Source organism: Oryzias latipes, chromosome 14 (genome assembly GCF_053564925.1).
Source record: "Oryzias latipes strain Hd-rR chromosome 14, Olatipes_Hd-rR_3.1".
Classification (NCBI taxonomy): Eukaryota; Metazoa; Chordata; class Actinopteri; order Beloniformes; family Adrianichthyidae; genus Oryzias; species Oryzias latipes.
Genome location: NC_136250.1, coordinates 30,223,603 through 30,243,664, shown reverse-complemented (window position 1 = coordinate 30,243,664; position 20,062 = coordinate 30,223,603). Strand labels below are relative to the sequence as shown.

The 20,062-nt window shown below is 41.2% G+C and overlaps 1 protein-coding gene across 2 annotated transcripts; it reads right to left on the bottom strand.

Annotated features, from left to right (window-relative positions):
* Positions 1 to 45: 45 nt before the first annotated feature.
* slc25a14 (solute carrier family 25 member 14) lies at positions 46 to 18,408 on the bottom strand. 2 transcript variants are annotated; one of them, XM_004076811.5, is made up of 9 exons: positions 18,215 to 18,408; positions 17,615 to 17,719; positions 16,652 to 16,790; positions 15,469 to 15,563; positions 9,737 to 9,822; positions 9,548 to 9,643; positions 7,358 to 7,482; positions 7,073 to 7,286; positions 46 to 3,944 (listed from the first exon to the last, which is right to left on the bottom strand). In XM_004076811.5, the coding sequence occupies exons 2-9, from the start codon at positions 17,676 to 17,678 to the stop codon at positions 3,903 to 3,905; spliced, it is 861 nt and encodes a 286-aa protein (XP_004076859.1). In that variant the 5' UTR covers positions 17,679 to 17,719; positions 18,215 to 18,408; the 3' UTR covers positions 46 to 3,902. The 2 variants fall into 2 exon arrangements, with proteins under 2 accessions (XP_004076859.1, XP_020564832.1); XM_020709173.3 differs by lacking the exon at positions 18,215 to 18,408 and having other exon boundaries at positions 17,615 to 17,868.
* Between the last annotated feature and the right edge of the window lie 1,654 nt (positions 18,409 to 20,062).

Genomic DNA, 20,062 nt, shown 5'->3' with positions numbered 1-20,062 from the left:
TTCTCAGAGTGTGTGATGCGTTTGATTGGAATGAAGACAGCAGCCTTTAGCAATGACAGCATTTGTTTTATTTGAGTGAACAGTAACTCTATAGGATCCAAACAATTGTTCAAAAAAACTAAATCAAAACATTCATCAACAAGCAACAATGACACAAGCCGAGCAGAATGCAAAGTGCAAGGATCTGAGGACGTTTTATGTTTTAAATGATTCAATTTCCATATTTTAATAGCAGCAATCCGTCTGCTTCTCTGTTTTTGGGTCACATAGAGGAATCTTTTCTGAGCTGCACTAAGTTAATCCCCAATATTGTTTCAAATTCAGTGCAAAATATGGAGTTTTGGTCAGGATAAGACAGGAAACGGCGTGTGAACGTGCAGGAAAGATGCGTTTGGATCCACATTTGAGCTGCGACAGTAACAACCATTAAAGGAAAAATAAAGATTCATGTACAAAGATGCAGCTGTGGAAATGTGATTAATTTAATCAATGGTGTAAATATGATTTGAAAGAAAAATCATCTTAAAATAATACAAAGTTTTTTTCAAATAATTTAAGTCAGAAAATAAGCAACAAAAAAAAAGGATAAAAATGTTTGCAAACTGATGAGACAAAAATGTTGAAAAGCTACAAACTTTAGATTTCTGGCTAAAATACATTTTTCAATCTCAAAACATTTTTACATTTCTTAAAAATACACCTCAAATTTCTGATTAATTCTGGATCATTCATGTCTCCCGTAAATGTGTGCTGTTGTGTAACAGGAACAGATTTGCTGGACTCACACGCCACCCAGTGGTCACCTGGTGAACATACCTGGCTTTTCTTTTCAGTCTGCTTCAAACAGGAAGTCAAGAGGAGACTTCAATGATAAAGGACCTCCTCATTTTAAACTTAATGCATTTTTATCACTTTTAAATAGGATTATTGCTACCAAAACCCCTCAGATTATCTTTCTTAAATGAAACATTTAATTCCATTGGATTTTCTTTATCTAGCCCAATTTTTTCAACAATAATGGGTTTCATTCCTGTAACTGTATAAGACAATAACCATGTGGCATTAAAGATGATCAATCACAATAAATAAACAACAAATAGATACATTTTCTTAGGAATACATTGAACTACTTGATCATCTTAAAGTCAGCCACATTTATCAATTCGCTTTTATTCCCATCTTTAATTTTTCTGACTTTCACCTCAAGAGGAAAAAAAAAAAACACATTTTGCATTTTTTAAAAACATCCATTCACTTTCAATGTTTTCATAAATAAAATTGAACAGACTTTGTTTTTCCCGTCAATAGAAAACAGCATTTACATTCATGAAACTGCAAAAAGTTTTTTACAAGCTTCAGCTCAGCGTTTGAACATGTGTGGAGTTTCTGGTCGTCTCTGACTTACTATTGAAAAATGATTTCTCTCTAGACGCTGTGATGTCATCAGCTTTATCTCTCAGCTGCACAAACTTGTGTTGAAATGAACCGATTTGACGCTTTTATGCATGAATCCTAAAATGAACGCGTGAATTAGTTTTTAAATAATCAGCTTTACAATAATAAATAATACTTTTATAACACAGTAAAGCTTTTTTTTCCCTAAAATCCTTTGACTTTAATTTTGACAGGGTTTCAGAAGGACCTCCTCGGGTTTTTAAAGCTGCCGCCGTTGTCCTGACAGTTTCACAGTACACAGACGATCCAAAGGCTCAGTGACCCGTCCTTCAGCTAACCGATCACACAAATGCAGTTCCACCATAAAACTCAACCAAAAACAAAGGTTCCTCATCTGAACCTGAACAATAAAACAGTGTGTGGACAAAGAAACAGAAGGCAACAGAGCAAAGTGATCGTTCCTCGTCTACATGAACAGGTGATCAGAGAACAGTCATGTGCAGAAGCGTTCCTCACTTTTTAAAGAAAGTCAGTTACGACTAAAGGTTTGGAGTTTTCCTGTGAAGTCCCAGAGGACGCCTCAGCAGAGTGACCTCAAAACCAGAAAACAGAAGAAAAGACTCACACATGCAGTTCATGCAGCAGCCACTAGGGTTTGCAACAAAACTAGCAGGAGCTGCACTTCCAGAACAAAACGCAGCATTGATGCCATGTTGCTGAATGAAAATGAAACCTAAAAAGGCTCATATTTGGCTAAATTAAGAAATGATCAAAGTTGACCATAAATAAAGTGAAAACAGCACAATATCAATAAAGATATATTTGTGAAAAATGCCAGAGCCGGGTATCGAACCAGCGACCTCCTGCACCAAGGATTCCCCATGTATTTCAATGGAGGCAAACATCCTGGAAATCCTGGAATATCTGGAAAAGTTCAAGGATTTGAAGGAGCAAAAGTCACAGCTGGAAAAAGATGAAAGAGCTGAACATTTGAATAGTTGAAATAGATTAAACATTGTAGGAGGAGTTAAGGGACAAAAAATGGAGGAAGATACTAGAATAAAGAAAGAGAAACAGGAAAACAATGGTTGAAGGATTTATAGCTTCCAACTAGTAAAAAACAGAAGTGTCCAAATCCTGAGACCATTTTCCAGCCAACTTTACTTTGAGACGCTCTGAGTGTCATCATCACTCAATGCTAGAAATGCTAAATGTGGATTTGTGGTCTTAGAAGGATAAAAACTTCTGCACATGACCGTTTAAGGCTTTAAAGAACGTCAGTCCAACAGAACGATCAGTTTGAAAGTGGATTTTATAAACACCAAGACCCTGGAACTCAGTAGGGTGGAGCTTATAGTAACTTTAAGGGTGGAGTCATGGAGTCAGATTTAGACAGAGACCAACGTTTGTTCGGGCTGGTTGTGCAGCATGACGAGACTGAAGTGTTGTGACAGAGAGCTGAGAACATTTCAGTTCTTTTAGAAGACAATATTGGCACAAAGGAAGAAGAGACGGTGTCGTACGAACACCTGATTCTGAGAAAAGCCCCGTCTGGACAAACATCTCCACGAGCGTCTGCTTCTGCTCACATGCAGTTCATTTCTTTAACGGAACGATGTCCAGTTAGAGTAGCTGTTGCAGTTCATGGGAAAATCTTTAGGACCACAACCCTTTCATCTGTAAAAGGGCTTCTTTTTGTAAAGCAGTGGATGTTTTCACAAACACAACTAGATATTATTGTCTATGAATGTTGGTGGCCTCATATCTCAGACACAGCTAAAAGAGGAGGCTGTCAAAGTGGGACCGTTAGCTTGATTCGTAAAACGCATGATGTTCTGGATGACCCACAGCAGTGGAAACACCAGAGGGGGTGAAATGCTTTGGGTTTTTTACCGATAGGCGGCCGCTGGGGGCCTCAGGTTTATGAGGATTCTGGTTTTGAGGACTGGTTCTGATCCAGAGTTGTGCGCTTTTGTCATGTTGTGTTAAGACGATTCTCCAGTCTGCGACAGGAAGCTCAAACTGTCAAACGTTTCAGTCTCATGTCATCCACAGATTGTAGATGAGATGATTATTGCGAATGGCATCTGACTCCGCTGCCGTTTGGAGTCACTGTTTGACAATAAACCGCTGTAACAGTCGTCTCGCCGTTTCCAACAGTCAGCTGTTACCTCCCAATATTCAGGATTTGTACGCATTGCTCATCCGAAACGCTCGGAAACTCCAGGACTTCCCAATAAATACAAACATTTGTTTCAAAAGTCTAATTCCACCTACCGATTTCAAGTCATTAAACTCTTTAGTAAGAACCACTTTTTCTCTCCAAGGTCTTCTCTTCATCAGAATTCAGCAGCAGCAGCCCAAAAAAACCCAAAAGAAACTGAAGGAGCATAAGCAGACGACGGATGAATGTGGCGGAGGGACTGTCGGTGTGTAGGTGAGAAAACTCCAGGCTGCTGCTGTGGTCCCGCCCCCTCTGACCCCGGCCGTCCAGCGCTCTGCTCGGGTTAGAACGGGAGCTTCTTCAGCTGCTCGAAGGTGATGAAGAACTGCAGAAGCAAAGAGTCAAGAAAAAGCTGCAGACACTGAGGGAGAACCTGCTCGCCGTCCTGTGGGGAACCCAGCTAAACATCTTCCTTTACGGGTCAAACAGTCTGACAGGCGGGAATCACAACACTGTTGGTTCTGGACTCAAAGCCAGTGGTGTCTCATGACGATGAAACTAGAACATAGTTTCTGCAGAGCGGCAGGAGTTCAGTAGAAATTCACCTGTGAGGTGTGGTTCCGTTGGCGTGGAAGTTTATGGAGGGATATTTCTGTCTGCCACCACGCTGCACACAAAACTTTCTGAATTGCAAGTGAAAATATTAAATATTTGCTTTTCAAGTATTTTTTATTTTGCTCTTTTTTTCCTCTCTCGTCTTTTTACTATCTTTGATTTTGCCGAGTTAGTTTCAGTTTGACGTGTCAAAGCTGCCATCAAACAGCTGCTGATTGGTCCAGATTCTAACCAATCAGGTGTCTCTGTCTCATATGCTTGGAGGCAGACATGGACTTTGAGTCGGTTCTGTTCGTACAGGATTCTGCCGTTTTCAACCATTTTGGCCCGTTTCTCAGAGTAAAACCCAGAAGGAGCAAATTAAATAAAATTGAGTTTTGTATTTATTTAGTGACCAACGTGTTTAAAACGTCTGCAGCAGAAGAAAACGTCAGAGCTCCGACTCCGTCAAGCAGGAAGTAACACTTTTTAAGATTTGTATCTGAACTATTGTTTTATTCAATAAATGTTGAAATTCAATAAATGTTGAAATATGAAGAGAAAACAGCATTTCTAGTTCTAAAACATGAGACACTGTGAAAAGGAACATAAAAGTTAAAAAAGCTTCTTCTGTTAAATTCATCGAGTCTCCTTTGGTGAGCCGTCATTCTCTATTAAAAACTGCTGTTAATCTATTCCAAAACACGTGTGCAGCATAAAATAATGTGCTTTAAATCTTTTATTGTTTTGTTTTAAGAAACATATCTTAAAGAAAATCAAACTTTTTACCAATAATTTGCTCTGCAGGATTCACAGATCATCACACAGACCTGTTGATTTAATGTCAGCAGATAAACTTTACAGTTTCAGGAGATGCTCAGCCATAAGTTCATAAATCTGACTTCATAAAAATTAACCAATGCTAAAACAAGAAAGAAAGTATCAACTGGAATTAATGATAAAAAAATGAAATCTTCATCCACAGAGACAACATTGAGGCTAAAAAGAGCCGCGTCATCCTCTGAGCCTCGGTAGCAGACACCATGTTAGATAAATACGGCGATTTGATTGGTTAGATTCTGGACCAATCAGCAGCTGTTTGATGGCAGCTTTGTCACGCTAAACAGAAACTAATGAGATGAGATGAGACAACGCATGAAAACCTGTTTTGCAAAGGCAAAAAAAGTTTGTGAAAGCAAAATAAAAAATAATTGAAAAGCAAATATTTAATATTTTCACTTGCAATTCAGAAGGTTTTGTGTGCAGCGTGGTGGCAGAAATATCCCTCTGTGGAAGTAAGCTTCCGCTGAAATCCCCTCATCCCTTTCTTGCACTCTCTCCTGCTAGCTTACAGCCCCTCACCCCCCCACACTCGCAAAAACGGCAGCAATATCAGAGCTATCAGCCGTACAGTTTAGATCCAGATTCTGGCTCAGACAAGGGATCTTCATGGGCGTTCATGGATCTATGTGTCTGCAGGTGGAGGAAGGAGACTGTGGCTCCGCCCATTTCCGCTGCTGCGTCGCAACTAAGAGCTTTTTTAAATTGCATTTTTCAATTTATTCACGATTTGAATAAAGGAATAGTCAGAAACGCTGTTTTAACTTTAATATAGTGAGGAAAATGCTACAAGAGCATGTTAAAAACACACAATTTTCACTAGAAATGGTCTTTAACCTGACTGTAGTTAGCCAAACATGCCACAAGGGAGCAGTACAGTCAAATGCAGCTGGGAGTGTTGTCTTTACATTGCCCTAAAAGCCTTTCATGTGCTGCTTAGCAACCAAACAGCTTCTTTGATGTATTATTATTGGCTTTAGACCACTGTCAATCAATCTTATCCACGCCGCCTGCTATTAACTTTCCAGACTTCTATCAATCTTTGATCGCGATCAGATCTTTAATGTTTTTAATTCTAAAATCCTGGACTAATTTTTTTATGAACTTTGAGAATTTCAACCAGAGAGAAAAGTGGAGAAAGTGTTTATGAGGAGTTTTACAGCCTTAAAACATCTAAAGGTTAAAGTAGGAAATGAAGATGTCTACTTTGGGGAGTTCACTTGTCGTGAGTTATTTTTAAAACACAACTCCAGCAATAAACGAGGGACCACTCTATATTTTAATAATAATAATAATAATTGATACTTTATTTATCCCGCAATGGGGAACTTCTTCTCCGCATTTTGGTCATTCCCCTGGGGGGAGCGGTGAGCTGCAGACTAGCCGCGCTCGGGGGGATCGAACCGCCAACCCTTTGGTTGTTGGATGACCTGCCTTACCGCCCAATTTTGTACATATTATTTCTATAGGGCAGGAGTGGATGATCTGTTTCCTCACACCTCTCCATAGAAAACACTTATCTTACAAAAATGACAAACAAACTTGGTATGAAGCTAAATTTGTCACTTTTTAAATCAGAGACTTTCATCGGCCAGGAGTCTGCTGAAAAAATCTGAGTCTGTTTGTGTTCATAAAAAGTTCGGTGTGTTGAATACCTGAATGTAAATAAATATTAGTTACCTCCAAGTTAATTTTTAAAAATGTAAATTGTGTAGTACGGGAATCGTCCCCACCTGTTTGTGTTCTGAGCAGGTCCCACCTCTAAACTTGGTAAAGAAACCGCACGAACCGAGACGCTCCGTTACAGTTTTATTAGAAACCAGAGTTGACCTGGCAACAAGAGCGGCATCACCTAACTATGCGGGTGGCAAACAGGGGGGGATGTGGGAGGAGCTACAAAGATCAGTTTACAATATGTAGGAGCGTGTTATCCCAGAATATCCCAGTTGGACTGAGCTTTTTTTTTAATGGATAAACTGACATCTTCAACTGCTGTTTATTTACGTCTAATGCAAAGTTTCTTTCTACAAACCGAAGGTATGGCTTCATACTTCCCCATCTATTGCGTTTGAAGGATACGATGATGTTCCAGGGTCCCAGTCGCAGCCAGTTTGGCCAGAAGCCTTTATACAGAGCAAAGAAGCCCTCGTTCCTCCACGTCTGCATCACCCCATGCAGGGTCCCTTTGTAGGTGGGGCTTCCAGACAAAACCCTCTGGTTCATCATCCGAGTCCGCACCACGTCTACCGGGTTGGAGGCGAGCGCCCCCGCAAGGCCGCAGGCAAAGCTGGAGCTGCAACAACACACCAATCACGTCAACACAGGAAGTTAAAAAAAACCCTAGAGAAATAACAGGAAACTGACATGAAATGAGTCAACACGGTGTCTCCCATGACGCCAGAGCCCAGAAGGTGCTTCTTTGTGATGTCATAGACGGGGAGCTCCACACCCACAACAATGGCTGCCCGCTGCGCCGTGGGAATAACGCCCTGCGGGGGAAGAGGAGGAGGAAGGACATACGTTTGTGAAATCAAAGCTCAACTATAAAATAAAATAAATAAATAAAAACTTCATGCTGGTACAATTGTGACAAGATTTTGGATTGCGACACAAAAGCAGGAACAATGCAGCTCCAAAAAACATCTGAACTCACAAATGTTTTATAAAATTCAAACTCCCAACAGTTTTTTTTTTCCTGTTTAAAGTCCAGCGAAAAGCTTGAAATGGAGCCAAAGTCATTTATGAATCGCTAAAGGAAAAAAAAGAACAACTATCCGGAATGCTTCCAGAAAAGGTTTGAAAACGGAGTCCAGATTACGCTTTGGACAACAAAAATTAGGAACGTTTGATTAAAACCAAAGAATTACACACATTTACACAAAAGGGCCTTTTCAGGGGAATGTAAATGCATGAGATACTGACATCTGTTAGATATCAGTTAATCAGGATTTAAAGGGACTGTCAGGCAAAAATCAGCCTTTTGCACACTCCACACATTTTTGAGCATTCCTCTAAATCCTGCTCTCTGAGCAGCAGCCCCTCCAATCCACCAAAATAAGCAGTTCCTCACATTGTGACATCACAAAGTGAGGCACCGCCCCTTCCAGGAAGAGTCTGCACTCCCAGCCCCGCCCCATGCTAACACACACGCCCACTTTCTCTGCAGAGCTAGCTAAACGCTTTCATTTCCTATGAGCAATGTGCACATCCATCTTTGCTAAGGTTTGTTTGTTTGTTTTCATGGGAGAAACGCAGACACAGGTTAATGGCATGAAATGGGCGGCACCCACATGGAGAAAAAGGCGGAGCCTCAGAGACCAAGTCAGCTTACTTCCAGGTAGAATGAGCTGTGAAAATCACTACTTTTCATGAAAACAAATGGTTCTTTAGTGTGCCAGAGGTGAAACAAATGATCATATTTACAGATCTACTCTGAAAAATTTAACAATAGCATAGTATAGACCCTTTAAAATGTTCTTTCAAACTATTCCAGATGACCTCCAACCTTCTCTGTCTGCATTAAAGCAGAGCTGGAACCCATATTGATTTTAAAATGTTATAGTTGAGTCAGTTTTATACTGCATTTCTGTTTGTATTTTGTATGTCGTCTTCATTTATTTTGCATTTTGTAGTTTCTTCCTCTTAAAATGTGTTTTATTTCTTCAGTAACATCAACCTGAAAGGGAACTGCAGTTGGAAAGGACCCCGTGGCTAAAGTCTGGCATATTTACATTTGTTTTGTCCCTTTTGTTCAAAATTTCTCCTGAGGTTCAGCTGAATGGCAAAAAAAGTCAGAAAAGTTCCTTTTTGCATCAAAGGTTTGCTAGAAACTGGACCTTTGGTCGGGGGGGAAACCAGGAAAGTCAGTTCCTGAGACGGATCTCCAGCATGATGGACGCCTCATAGTAGAGCCCTGCGCGGGACTATTTTCTTCATCCCGCTACCGCCCGCGCCCACTGAATTTCTGACCAATCCCGCCCGCTCCCGCAACGTATGCGTTACACTATGCAACGTGTAACGCATATGCACTATGCAACAATATTGCAATATGTATGTCCACTCCCGCCCGCACCCGCAAAACTCGCAGCACAATTCAAACCGCCCAATCCCGCGAGATTTGGGTTGGGTCCCGCCAATCCCAATGCAGCCCTCTACCTGACAGGACAAGAGCTTCACGTGGCCGCGGTGAGTTTGAACTGTGAAGACTTGAAGCAGCAGCAAAAAATCAGACAGTATAAAACAAATGAACTCATCTGGACCAGCAAATACTGGACTCCAGATTCCCAGCAAGATGCTTTGGGGGACGAACTAAACTAAAGACTGAAACCCAAGAGTCAATCCTTTGGGGGACGGACTGCAGGAGAATTGGAAGGAATCTCTGAAGAAGACTTAGAGACGGAATGGAGTAACTATGTTTACATATTACATCTGTAAAAAGTGGCTTCTTTCGTGTTTTCATCTCTACATTGATTCTTAAAAAAACTGGAACGTTCTGAAACTTCTGACAAGTGAAAAACGAATCCAGTAGCTGGCCGATGGTCAGGCAGCACCCACCCTCCACAGCCCCCTGGTGCCTTCTGTCTGGTAGATGTTGATGAAGTTGGACATCATGCTGCCTTGGAGCAGACTGCCCTGCGCCTGCATTCTGATCTGAAACACAAACAAGCAGGAACATCCAAATGTCTAGGTTGGTGAGTGGAGCTGAATGAATCATCTTAAAGGGGCTTTTGTTTGACTCATCACCTTGAGAACATCAGTGGGGTTTGCCAGAGAAGAAGACAGGACTCCCGACACCACGCCACAGAAGACGTTGAGGACCATGGTCTCATCTGTCAGGAGAAAAAGGAAACCGATTCAGGACTTTGTACAAACAAGCATCCAACAAGCAAACAACATTAAAGACATTAGTTACTGCCTACGAGCTCCTGTCTTTGTGTTTGTATTATTTTCATAGAGTTTGGGTCAAAACCTTTATGGTTAGTGTCATAAAAATGTGAAACAAAACCAGAGAAATGACCGAAGCTATAGTTAATTGGTGGATTTTTTTGGTCCAAGGCTGAACTGTGGGAGCAAGGAAACCAGGGGTTAATGTCAAACCAACATGTATAAATCAGTTATGGATGGATTTAATAATCCGTGACGGTTACAGAACTTTACTAAATGTGAATTATAGGAAAAAAAGTCCTGGCCCAAACTATCACACTTCATTACAGTCGGGCAAAATGGTATCTAGTCAGACTCCGATTGTGAAAGTTCTTCTACTTGAAAAGTTGGGAGAGGCCTGTAGTTTTTATCACAGATAAACCTCAACTATGAGACAAAATGAGGAGAAGAAAAAATCCAGAAAACAAGAAAGTCTGATTTTGAGGGAATTTATTTGTAAATTATGGTGGAAAAAAAGTATTTGGTCAATAACAATAGTTAACCTCCATACTTTGTTATACACCATTTGTTGGCAATGACAGCAAATGGTGTATAACACAGAGATATAGAGCAGTGGTGTTTTGGTCCATTCCTCCATGCAGATCTCCTCTAGAGCAGTGGTGTTTTGGTCCATTACTCCATGCAGATCTCCTCTAGAGCAGTGGTATTTTGGTCCATTCCTCCATGCAGATCTCCTCTAGAGCAGTGGTATTTTGGTCCATTCCTCCATGCAGATCTCCTCTAGAGCAGTGGTATTTTGGTCCATTCCTCCATGCAGATCTCCTCTACTGCAGTGATGTTTTGGTCCATTCCTCCATGCAGATCTCCTCTAGAGCAGTGGTATTTTGGTCCATTCCTCCATGCAGATCTCCTCTAGAGCAGTGGTATTTTGGTCCATTCCTCCATGCAGATCTCCTCTAGAGCAGTGGTATTTTGGTCCATTCCTCAATGCAGATCTCCTCTACTGCAGTGATGTTTTGGTCCATTCCTCCATGCAGATCTCCTCTAGAGCAGTGGTATTTTGGTCCATTCCTCCATGCAGATCTCCTCTAGAGCAGTGGTATTTTGGTCCATTCCTCCATGCAGATCTCCTCTAGAGCAGTGGTATTTTGGTCCATTCTTCCATGCAGATCTCCTCTACTGCAGTGATGTTTTGGGGCTGTCGCTGGGCTACACAGACTTTTAACTCCCTCCAAAGATTTTCTATTGGATTGAGATCTGGAGACGGGCCAGGCCACTCCAGGACCTTGAAATGCTTCTTATGAAGCCACTCCTTCGTTACCCGGGCAACGCATGTTTGGGATCATTGTTGTTCTGAAAGACCCAGCCATGTTTCATCTTCAGTGCTGATTGAAGGAGGTTTTCACTCTAAATCTGCCCATACATGGCCCTATTCATTCTTTCCTTTACACGGATAACGTCGTCCTGGTCCCTTTGCTGAAAAAAAGCCCCACAGCATGATGCTTCCACCCCATGCTTTACAGTAGGTCTGGTGTTCTTTGGATGCAACTCAGCATTCTGTCTCCTCCAAACACGACGAGAAGAAGTTCTTACCAAAAAGTTCTATTGTGGTTTAATCTGACCATAGGACATTCTCCCAATCCTCTTCTGGATCCTCCAAATGCTCTCTAGCAGACTGTAGACGGGCCTGCACATGTACTGGCTTTAGGACACGTCTGGCCCTGCAGGGTTTGAGTCCCTTGTGGTGTAGTGTGTTACTGATGGTAGCCTTTGTAACTTTGGTCCCAGCTCTCTGCAGGTCATTCACTAGGTCCCCCGTGGGGTTCTGGGATTTTTACTCACCGTTTTTGTGATCATTTTGACCCTACGGGGTGAGAACTTGGGGGGAGCCCCAGATGGAGGGAGATCATCAGTGGTCTTGTATGTCTTCCATTTCCTAAATAATTGCTCCCATAGGTGATTTCTTCACACCAAGCTCCTTACCCGTTGCAGATTCAGACTTCCTGCCTGGTGCAGGTCAATAATTTGGTTTGTGGTGTCCTCAGACAGCTCTTTGGTCTTGACCATAGTAGAGTTTGGAGTGTGACTGTCTGAGGTTGTGGACAGGTGTCTTTCTATAGATGACCAGTTCAAACAGGAGCCATTAATACAGGTAACCAGTGGAGGACAGAGGATCCTCTACAGAAGAAGTTACAGGTCTATGAGAGACAGAAATCCTGCTTGATCGTAGATGACCTAATACTTATTTCCCACCATAATTTACAAGTAAATTCTTTAAAAAATCGGACGATGTGATTTTATGGATTTTTTTCTTATTTAGTCTCTCATAGTTGAGGTTTACTTATGATTAAAATGACAGCCTCTCTCATCTTTTTAAGTGGGAGAACTTGCACCGTTAGTGGCTGACTAAATACTGTTTTGCTTCGCTCTATGTTTAGAATGAAACTATGGTGAGGATCTCTCTATTAGAGCAGAACAAGGACGTCCACTGAGGATTATTTTGAAGATTTAAATATTCTTATGCCGTTAACAGGATGCCCCCTTCAGGTGGGGCAGAGGAAGTTCTGGGTGTTCTGTTTACAGTCAGGGGAAGCATAGAGCCGGAGATCGATCCATGTCCTGTTTGTGGCGATTCAATAAGTCCAGCTCGTTCTGACCAACAGTTAGAGCGTCCGTCCTCACGCCGCCGGCTTTAAGGCCAGAGGGACGGGCGTTCGATCCCAGCACAAGCACAGGGAAAACAGGCCTGCATCAGAACACAGAGGCAGCAATGCAGCAAAATGTATGCAGGCCGAGAGGCAAAGCATCAACAGAGGCAATAAGATGATGTTTTCGGATCTTTTCTCTGCAGGTATCGTGGCGACATTTATTAATTTCTGTAAGTGTCCAAAAAAAGAAAAGAAGAAGTGACATTTACTGCAATCTGTTCAACTTTACTGTGTATGGAAAATAAACTACACTTCACACAGAAAGATTCAGATGATCCAGCTGCAGCTATTCACACCTCAGCTTCAAGCAGTCCACTTCCTCCAACTCAAACAAAGGGACCCCCCCCCCCAACAACTCAGAGCTCCAGACCAGCCACCGCCCACCCACCCTCCAACCCCCCTCTGCCGGTTGTTTTTTGCTGCGTATTTTTGTACTATTTATTTTTGTTTAAATTCACTTTATCCTCTGTGAATGCCACTTTTTCTTTTCTTTGCCGTTTGTATTTGTGGATGTCTTTTTTTGCTGCTGACGATAAGAAGATTTCCCCATTGTGGGATAAATAAAGTTTTATCTCATCTTATGATGAAGCAGCTCATTGAGGGACGGTTCTGATCAGGTGAGGAGTATTTCTAACAGAAAGAGGATTTAATTTTCTTCATTTCTTCTTTCCAGAAAAACTGCTCTCATATTATTATGCTCAAATTTGGACTAAAACCTCAACAAATTTTAGAAATTTGATACCAAATGAAAGATTTTCTTGGTGCAACACAATGAAAATAGCGATTTTTATGTACCATTGTTTTTGGTAGTTTGGCTGCAGGTGCGACTTAAACTTTGGTGCAACTTGTGTGATGTTATCAAAAATAAATAGCAGCAACCAATAGATGGCGCTGTAGACGTGCATCAGTATTTGCTACCAACAGCAACGCAGAAGGAACGGCACTCCGTCTGACGTCGGGCTTGGCGAAATTGTTCCAAAGCGACACAGATGATGAAGAAATCACCGAAATTAGTGATCTGAATAATTGTTCATGTGTTTCACTAATCCAGTAGATTCTCACAATGTTTCCTGAAGCTAAAAGTGCATCAGTGTGTTCTTGTAGTGAAGTGCATAGATATTCAGTCTATTATTGTTATTTATTCCATTATTGTGTTTTGTTTATCAACATGAAATGTCTGTTCTTGTTCCCGGATGTTCTCCCAAAAGTGCGACTTATACTCCGGTGCGACTTATATACGAGTTTTTCTCTTAATTGTGCACTTTTAAGTGCTGCGGAGCAACTTATTGTCCAAAAAATATGCAGCATTGTGAAAACACAGAAAGTTCAGAGCTAAACTGTTTCTGCAAACATCATCAGAGCTTCGGCCACATCAGCCACATTACTAAAGTTTACCAATATCAGTTCAATGTATTAGAAAAAAGGCTTTTATCTCTACAATAGCTCCTTATCAATGCCGTGTGAAACGGAATCAACATTTCTGCATGACCCTCCCCGCCTGTACAGAAGAACCTGCAGCATCAAATCAAATCTTCCCTTTTTCAATTCTACAGAAAAGACTTCTTTCATTCACAGATGTTTGCGTTTGCTGCGATTTGTGAAAAGTCGTCCTGGAAGGAGCATCATCAGGATTCCCGCTTCAGTCACCGAGCGTGGATAAGTGGCCCGGCCGACAGATAAGACAGAAATCAGTCAACAGAGAGGTCATATACTGAGGCAGACGGAGAAGGACCCAGGTGGTCGTAAACATCGGCGGCGCCTCCAGAACCCGCTGGCGCCGGCCACGCTCTGATAAATGCCGTACAGGTCCCTTTGTCTGTCAGTTTTAGGGACTTCATGTCAACATTTGACCGTTTCCTGCAGCTTTTCAAATCAGACCAAACTTACTGCTGCACGCCACATCAGAGGAGGAGTGACACAAGCGGCGCCGACAACAGACGCCGTTCTGGAGCGGAAATGACGTTACTATGAACCATCACCTGATGTCAATCATGCCCCCCCCCATTTGAAATTAGAATCAACTCCGAAAACTAAAAGTCTGAATTGAAACTGTAAAGTGGGGATGGAAAGCAAATTAAAAAGAAACTGGTAAATAACAATACAGCAATCGTTACTAATAAATATCATTCTCCATATGGCAACACTTTTAGGTTTTCAGATTTTTTAATTGACATTTTCAATATTTCTTAGAATTTTTAATGACTAGTTGTTGTTTTTTTAAGAGTTAGTTCTTTTATTCACTTTCAGCTGATCCTGATCTGATCCCACACGGATCACCTCGGCGGGATTTCTGCTCAAAGCTAAACGGCTTCAAGCTGCAGCGTTTCTGATTCTCAATCATCTCAAACCTACAGAGCGTTCAGGTGTTGATCTGCAGCCAATCAGCATCAGATACAGAGGTGCACATCACAGACCCCGTCACCGACAAGCAGTACACCTGTGTGCTTCCTCCCCCTCCTCCTCCTCATCCTCATCCAGACTGAGTCAAACAGAAAGCAGCTCAGGTTGGACCTACTTTGTATCTGACAAGCCAAAGACAGCCTTTCTATGTTTGAACAGGCCAGGATATCAAGTTCACAGGATTACATTTGATATAATTCACTTTGTCCATTTTTAAAATTAAATAAACAGTTTAGTTTGGTTATAAAAAACTGTTTTCACATTTCAGTGGTTTAGACCGATCAAAGGTGGGCATTTTGCTAATAAAGTTTATTTAATTCTTATGTTAAAAACTGTTAACAAGAAAAAGTTTAAAAAAGAAATCAACTTATGGATTTGATGAATCGCAAATTGGATTGAATTAAATATTTCTGTCCACATCCTGGAGTCTTCACCACGACTCCAGAGAGATGAAGAGCAGAGAACAAGAAGGAGGCGGCTCACCTTCAGGGCGACTGACAAACAGCCTCTTCAGAGAGTTGTAGGTTCCAATCTTGATTGTCCCGTAAGACGCTTGTCTCAGCAGAGCTGGAGAGATCCTGAGCAGAAAAAGAGCTACAGCTCATGAATAACTGTCCTCACTGTAAACATGCAGAAAATAAATACCAAGAAAAGGACACAAGTATAAAAATAGTAAAAACATTAGGACCACACTAATAAAAACCAAATAAGAACCTATAAGAAACGTAAAGCCTCAGCATCTGCAGAGAGAAAACGTGGTTCTAGTTAATTTCCTGTTTGTCTTTTTGCCGTTTTCTAGAGAATCTTCATGGTTTGAGAATCTGCTGCAAACCTGATCATTCAGAAAACCTGCAGGCAGCATGGAAACATGCAAACTCCACAGAGAAAAGACCAAGCAGGGGTTCAAACCACTGCGATTGCTGACCACTACACCACCGTGCAGCTTTTAGCACCATTATGGGAATATGTCCTTCTATGTGTCAGCAGCAAAAAGCAGGGATAAAAGTTTAAATTTGCTTTTAATCCTGTGTTGATATATAAAATGTTTTAGGAAAAGTCAAAGTGGATCCAAATTTGACGGAAGCTCCTGTTACAGACAGTCGGACGATTTTTAGAAAATGTTTTAAAACGTATCGAGATCAGAGATTCTCGATTTTCCTGCAGAAGTCTAAACTTTTGCAGATAAAGAAGAAGAAGTTTTGAGATCCACCGGAGGACAACAGGAATGACGACAGCCTTCTGCTTTTGATTGAACACAGAAATGTTGAGGCTGCTGAAAAAGTGTGCCGTGTTCCAACTGCTGCTGAAAACCTGACATTGAAGCTGCTCCGCTGCTCTGCTTCACCATCTGGAGTTTCAATTTAGCAGACATCAAGTAAATCAAAGTTTGTGCAGCCAAGAAGTGTAGCTGCTCAGAGAGGTGAGCTCAGTGCTGCATTCTGAACAGACCACATTTTTACGGCCGAGGCTCATGTCACAAGTGTTTTGCAGTATGTAGATACAAAAGTTTGGCCTGCAATTTGACGTTTTCTCCCCTGGAAACAGGCGCCAAAGGTTCAGGGAGAGGATTTCTCACTGATGAGTGAGTTTAGCATGAAAGGGCATCAACTCTGGACATTTTAAGAGGAAGGAGTCCTGCATGTGACCATAAAACTTCAGTGCATACCCAGAGTAGAGCGCCCGGATACCCTCCTCCTTCCCGATCCTGAACAGGGCGTGAAACATGCCCCTGTAGCGCACCTCCATGTACTGGGACTGACCCTGGACCTGCAGCCGGGTCTTGGTCAGGTCGATGGGGAACGTGCCTGGAAATGAAAAAGGACAGCAAAGGTTAAGAAGGACACAGAAAGGTTACAGCACTACAAATATGGAGAGAAAAGCAAAGATTTAAACCATTTATGGTGGATTTTTGACCACTTCAGTTCACACTCTTTGAAAAACCCAAATGAAAACCTTCAGTTCTCTGGTTTAAAGATGCAAATGTGGCTCAGTTTGAGTTACCTTTCTACCCAGTAAAGTATTATGACAGAGGGCAGCCTCTCCTGTTACTTTGCATCGACACGTCTGCGATAAGACGTGTCGATGCAAACCCAGGCCAACTGCCACAGCGCTGTCTCTACGTGGGGGATTTTGTAACAGGCAGACTCTTAAACATCAGATGGATGTGTGTATTTATTAGTGCAGAAAATATCGCCTTTTGTACACGATACTGGATTTGGACCCATTACAGGAGAGAATTAAGCTTCAGGAAACTTGTTTTTCTGTCCTCCTCCCAACCCTTTCCACGTCTTGCAGGTGGAGCTTCAATGTTTTGACACACAAACATCAATGGATGGGCCAAGAAGTTGATTGCAGAGCCCGTAACTCCTATTGCAATGGTAAACGGTCCTGTTTAGAAGGCTCTAAGCTTCTGTCTGCTCAGCTGATGGACTAGAATGTAGAATATCTATGTCCGCTAATGTGAAATCAGCTGCGTGCATCATCCTTTGCTCTCCACCGTCTAGCAGCCATGCAGCAAGAATTTCCCTCCACTGCAAATTCTAGAAGCTAAAAAAAGGATCTGCATAAAACATGCAGCCGCCTAACCAACACGCGCGCCTCTGACTGCACCGGAGGCTCCGCCACTCACCGAATTCTGCGACAATCGAGGCCATCCCTCCGTAGACGAACGGCTTCCAGTTGAAGTTTTCCATGTCCGTGGCGGCGGCGGCAGCCTCCACCTGCTGCAGCCCCGCTAAAAACAAGAACAGACCCAGGCAGAGGTCAACGCAATGCCGCAACCTCTGACTGTACAGCATGCCGGCAACCATGGAGGTCTACAGATGCGACTGATCGAGCGGGCTCGGCAGCATCAGCATCCCAGCAACACTGCGCCGGAAAGAGACGCCCGGCATATGAAGCCTGCCGGCACGGCCGGCGAGGGGTTTCTATTGGCTGGGAGTCAAATCAATCAAACGTCACAGCGATCCCATTGGATGAGACGGCACACGGTGTGTGACAGTACAAGAAAGCAACAGCGTCACGAAGCAGAAATAAAACTAAATACAAACATAACCGGCTAAAATATACATTTAAATAGGGGGTCCAAAATAATGATAATAAAAAAATCTTATTTAGTAAACAGCAGACGAGCAAATTCTAACAGATGGAAGCTAACTCGTTAGCAAGGTTACTCTTTGCTAACTACTAGTTAGGGTCACGTGAAGCTAAAGTTTAAACCGTCACATACCTGGTGTGCGGATAAAATCCCCCGTCTACAGTCCAAACTTGTTTTATGTCTCTACAAACATAATCGTGCGTTAACTTTAAAACACATCTCATCAGGAAACTTCTCCTGAGGTGTTAGCTGCCCATCGCAGCTAATGGAAATAAAGATGACCAAAACTGGATTTCCGCCTGTACTTTCAAAATAAAACGCTCATCAAGGTCAGCACACAAATGAGGCTTTTATTTGCCTTTTAAATGACTAAATAGGACACATTCTTTCACCCTTTTTTAAACTTAATGTTAAAAAAAGTTTAAGCCTTTTTTTTTATTTTGTAACTAACAATTCATTCTCAGTAATGGAGTTTACTCATTTAGAGTAACAGACTCTACATGAGTGAAAATAAAATAAAAATAATAAAATAAAGTGTTAAACTAAAAAGAAATTAGCACAAAACCTTTTTACACTTAAGTTTAAAAGGGAGTTGAAGCAAAAGCCTTTCAAACCTTAGTCTTTGTTGTTTCAGCCAAACATTTATTTTATTTTCCCTTTAACTCTAGATTTTTTTTACACTAATTTAATGTTTTCATTATTTACATTCCCTCTAACTTATTTTCTCTCTTACTTGTACATATTTAGAAAAGAGACAACTCCTAAGCAGAAGAATAACTTTCTTGTTGGTAGCTTCTTCTGAATTTTCTCTCATGTTTTATTTTAATATAATTTTTACTTATTTTATGTCTACCTCCAAGTTATTCCCTATAGTCAGCCCACAAACAGAAAACTGTCATTTTAAGACTAGTTTTTTAAAAAATCTCTCTAGTTTGTCTCCATTTATTGACCCCTCATCTCTACACAAATTTCCAGCAGTATTTCCCATTTTCATACATTATCTGGAAAAACAAACAAATCAAAAACACAAAAAATTCATGCTGGAACATCAACATTTATCATGTATAAATTTATAAATATATATTTTATTTGACCTGTGTGACAGTATGGGTATTTAAGAATAGAAAAGAATGACTTTAATGTGATTCTGTATGTGACTTTTGAATAAACTTTATTGTTCTGGTGGTATTTAATGATCAAACTAAATACCAAAACACATTTCCATGCCGGTTGTTATTTCAGTAACTTCACATCAGCCAAACTGGTGCTTCACTGGACTGAGACAGCTCCAAATTAAAAGACATGTTTGGTATTTCTGCAGCACATCCTCAGTCATAAACAGTTTAAGATGAGGTCGCGATTCTGCGACTTCAGAATTCTGTTATGCAAACAGTTTTGATATTCCATCAACAGAAGGAATAGGGGAAAGACCAACAAACTCAGTTATCTTGCAAACGTTCGTGTTTTGTGCCAGAGGAGGCTGACGAAGACGTGAACTCCAATGAAACAGCTGAAGAGTTGAAACCATATGAACACAAACAACATGTTCATAATTGGTAACAAAATGTGAAAGAAAAAGGGGACTGAAATGACCACAAGCGGTTTCATCTGCTGAGGGTCTCTTTGCTTTTGAGGGATTTTCTTTTCTGCATTCAGATCCAAAACTTTCTGTTGATTCTGTACTGTTCATCCAATCAGATCCGTCTGTTTTTGTCTTCATGACTGACATTTCTTCTGTTCTCTAAATGTTACACTTTTTGGTCATCCTGTTCCTTAAATAAACTCTTAGTTTATTTATGATGTATTTTAAGTCTTTTCTTTTTCTTGTTTTTAGCTTTTCTCTCTTTTTCCCATCTTGCATTTCCTTTCTTATACAACTGATTTACTCTCAAATCTATTTTGATTACAAATCTTCTTTCTCTAATTTAAAACTTTGCTTTTTTTTCTTGTCTGAGTACTTTTTGTCTAATTTTTTAAAAA

What these genes read in the sequence shown, in the direction of transcription:
- slc25a14 (XM_020709173.3), bottom strand. Translation starts at nt 17,795, where the DNA reads ATGGTTGCCGGCATGCTGTACAGTCAGAGGTTGCGGCATTGCGTTGAC. An exon ending in CTCGATTGTCGCAGAATTCG is followed by an intron (nt 16,791 to 17,614) that starts GTGAGTGGCGGA and finishes TTTCATTTCCAG; the next exon opens with GCACGTTCCCCATCGACCTG. An exon ending in ACCCCACTGATGTTCTCAAG is followed by an intron (nt 9,644 to 9,736) that starts GTGATGAGTCAA and finishes TTTGTGTTTCAG; the next exon opens with ATCAGAATGCAGGCGCAGGG.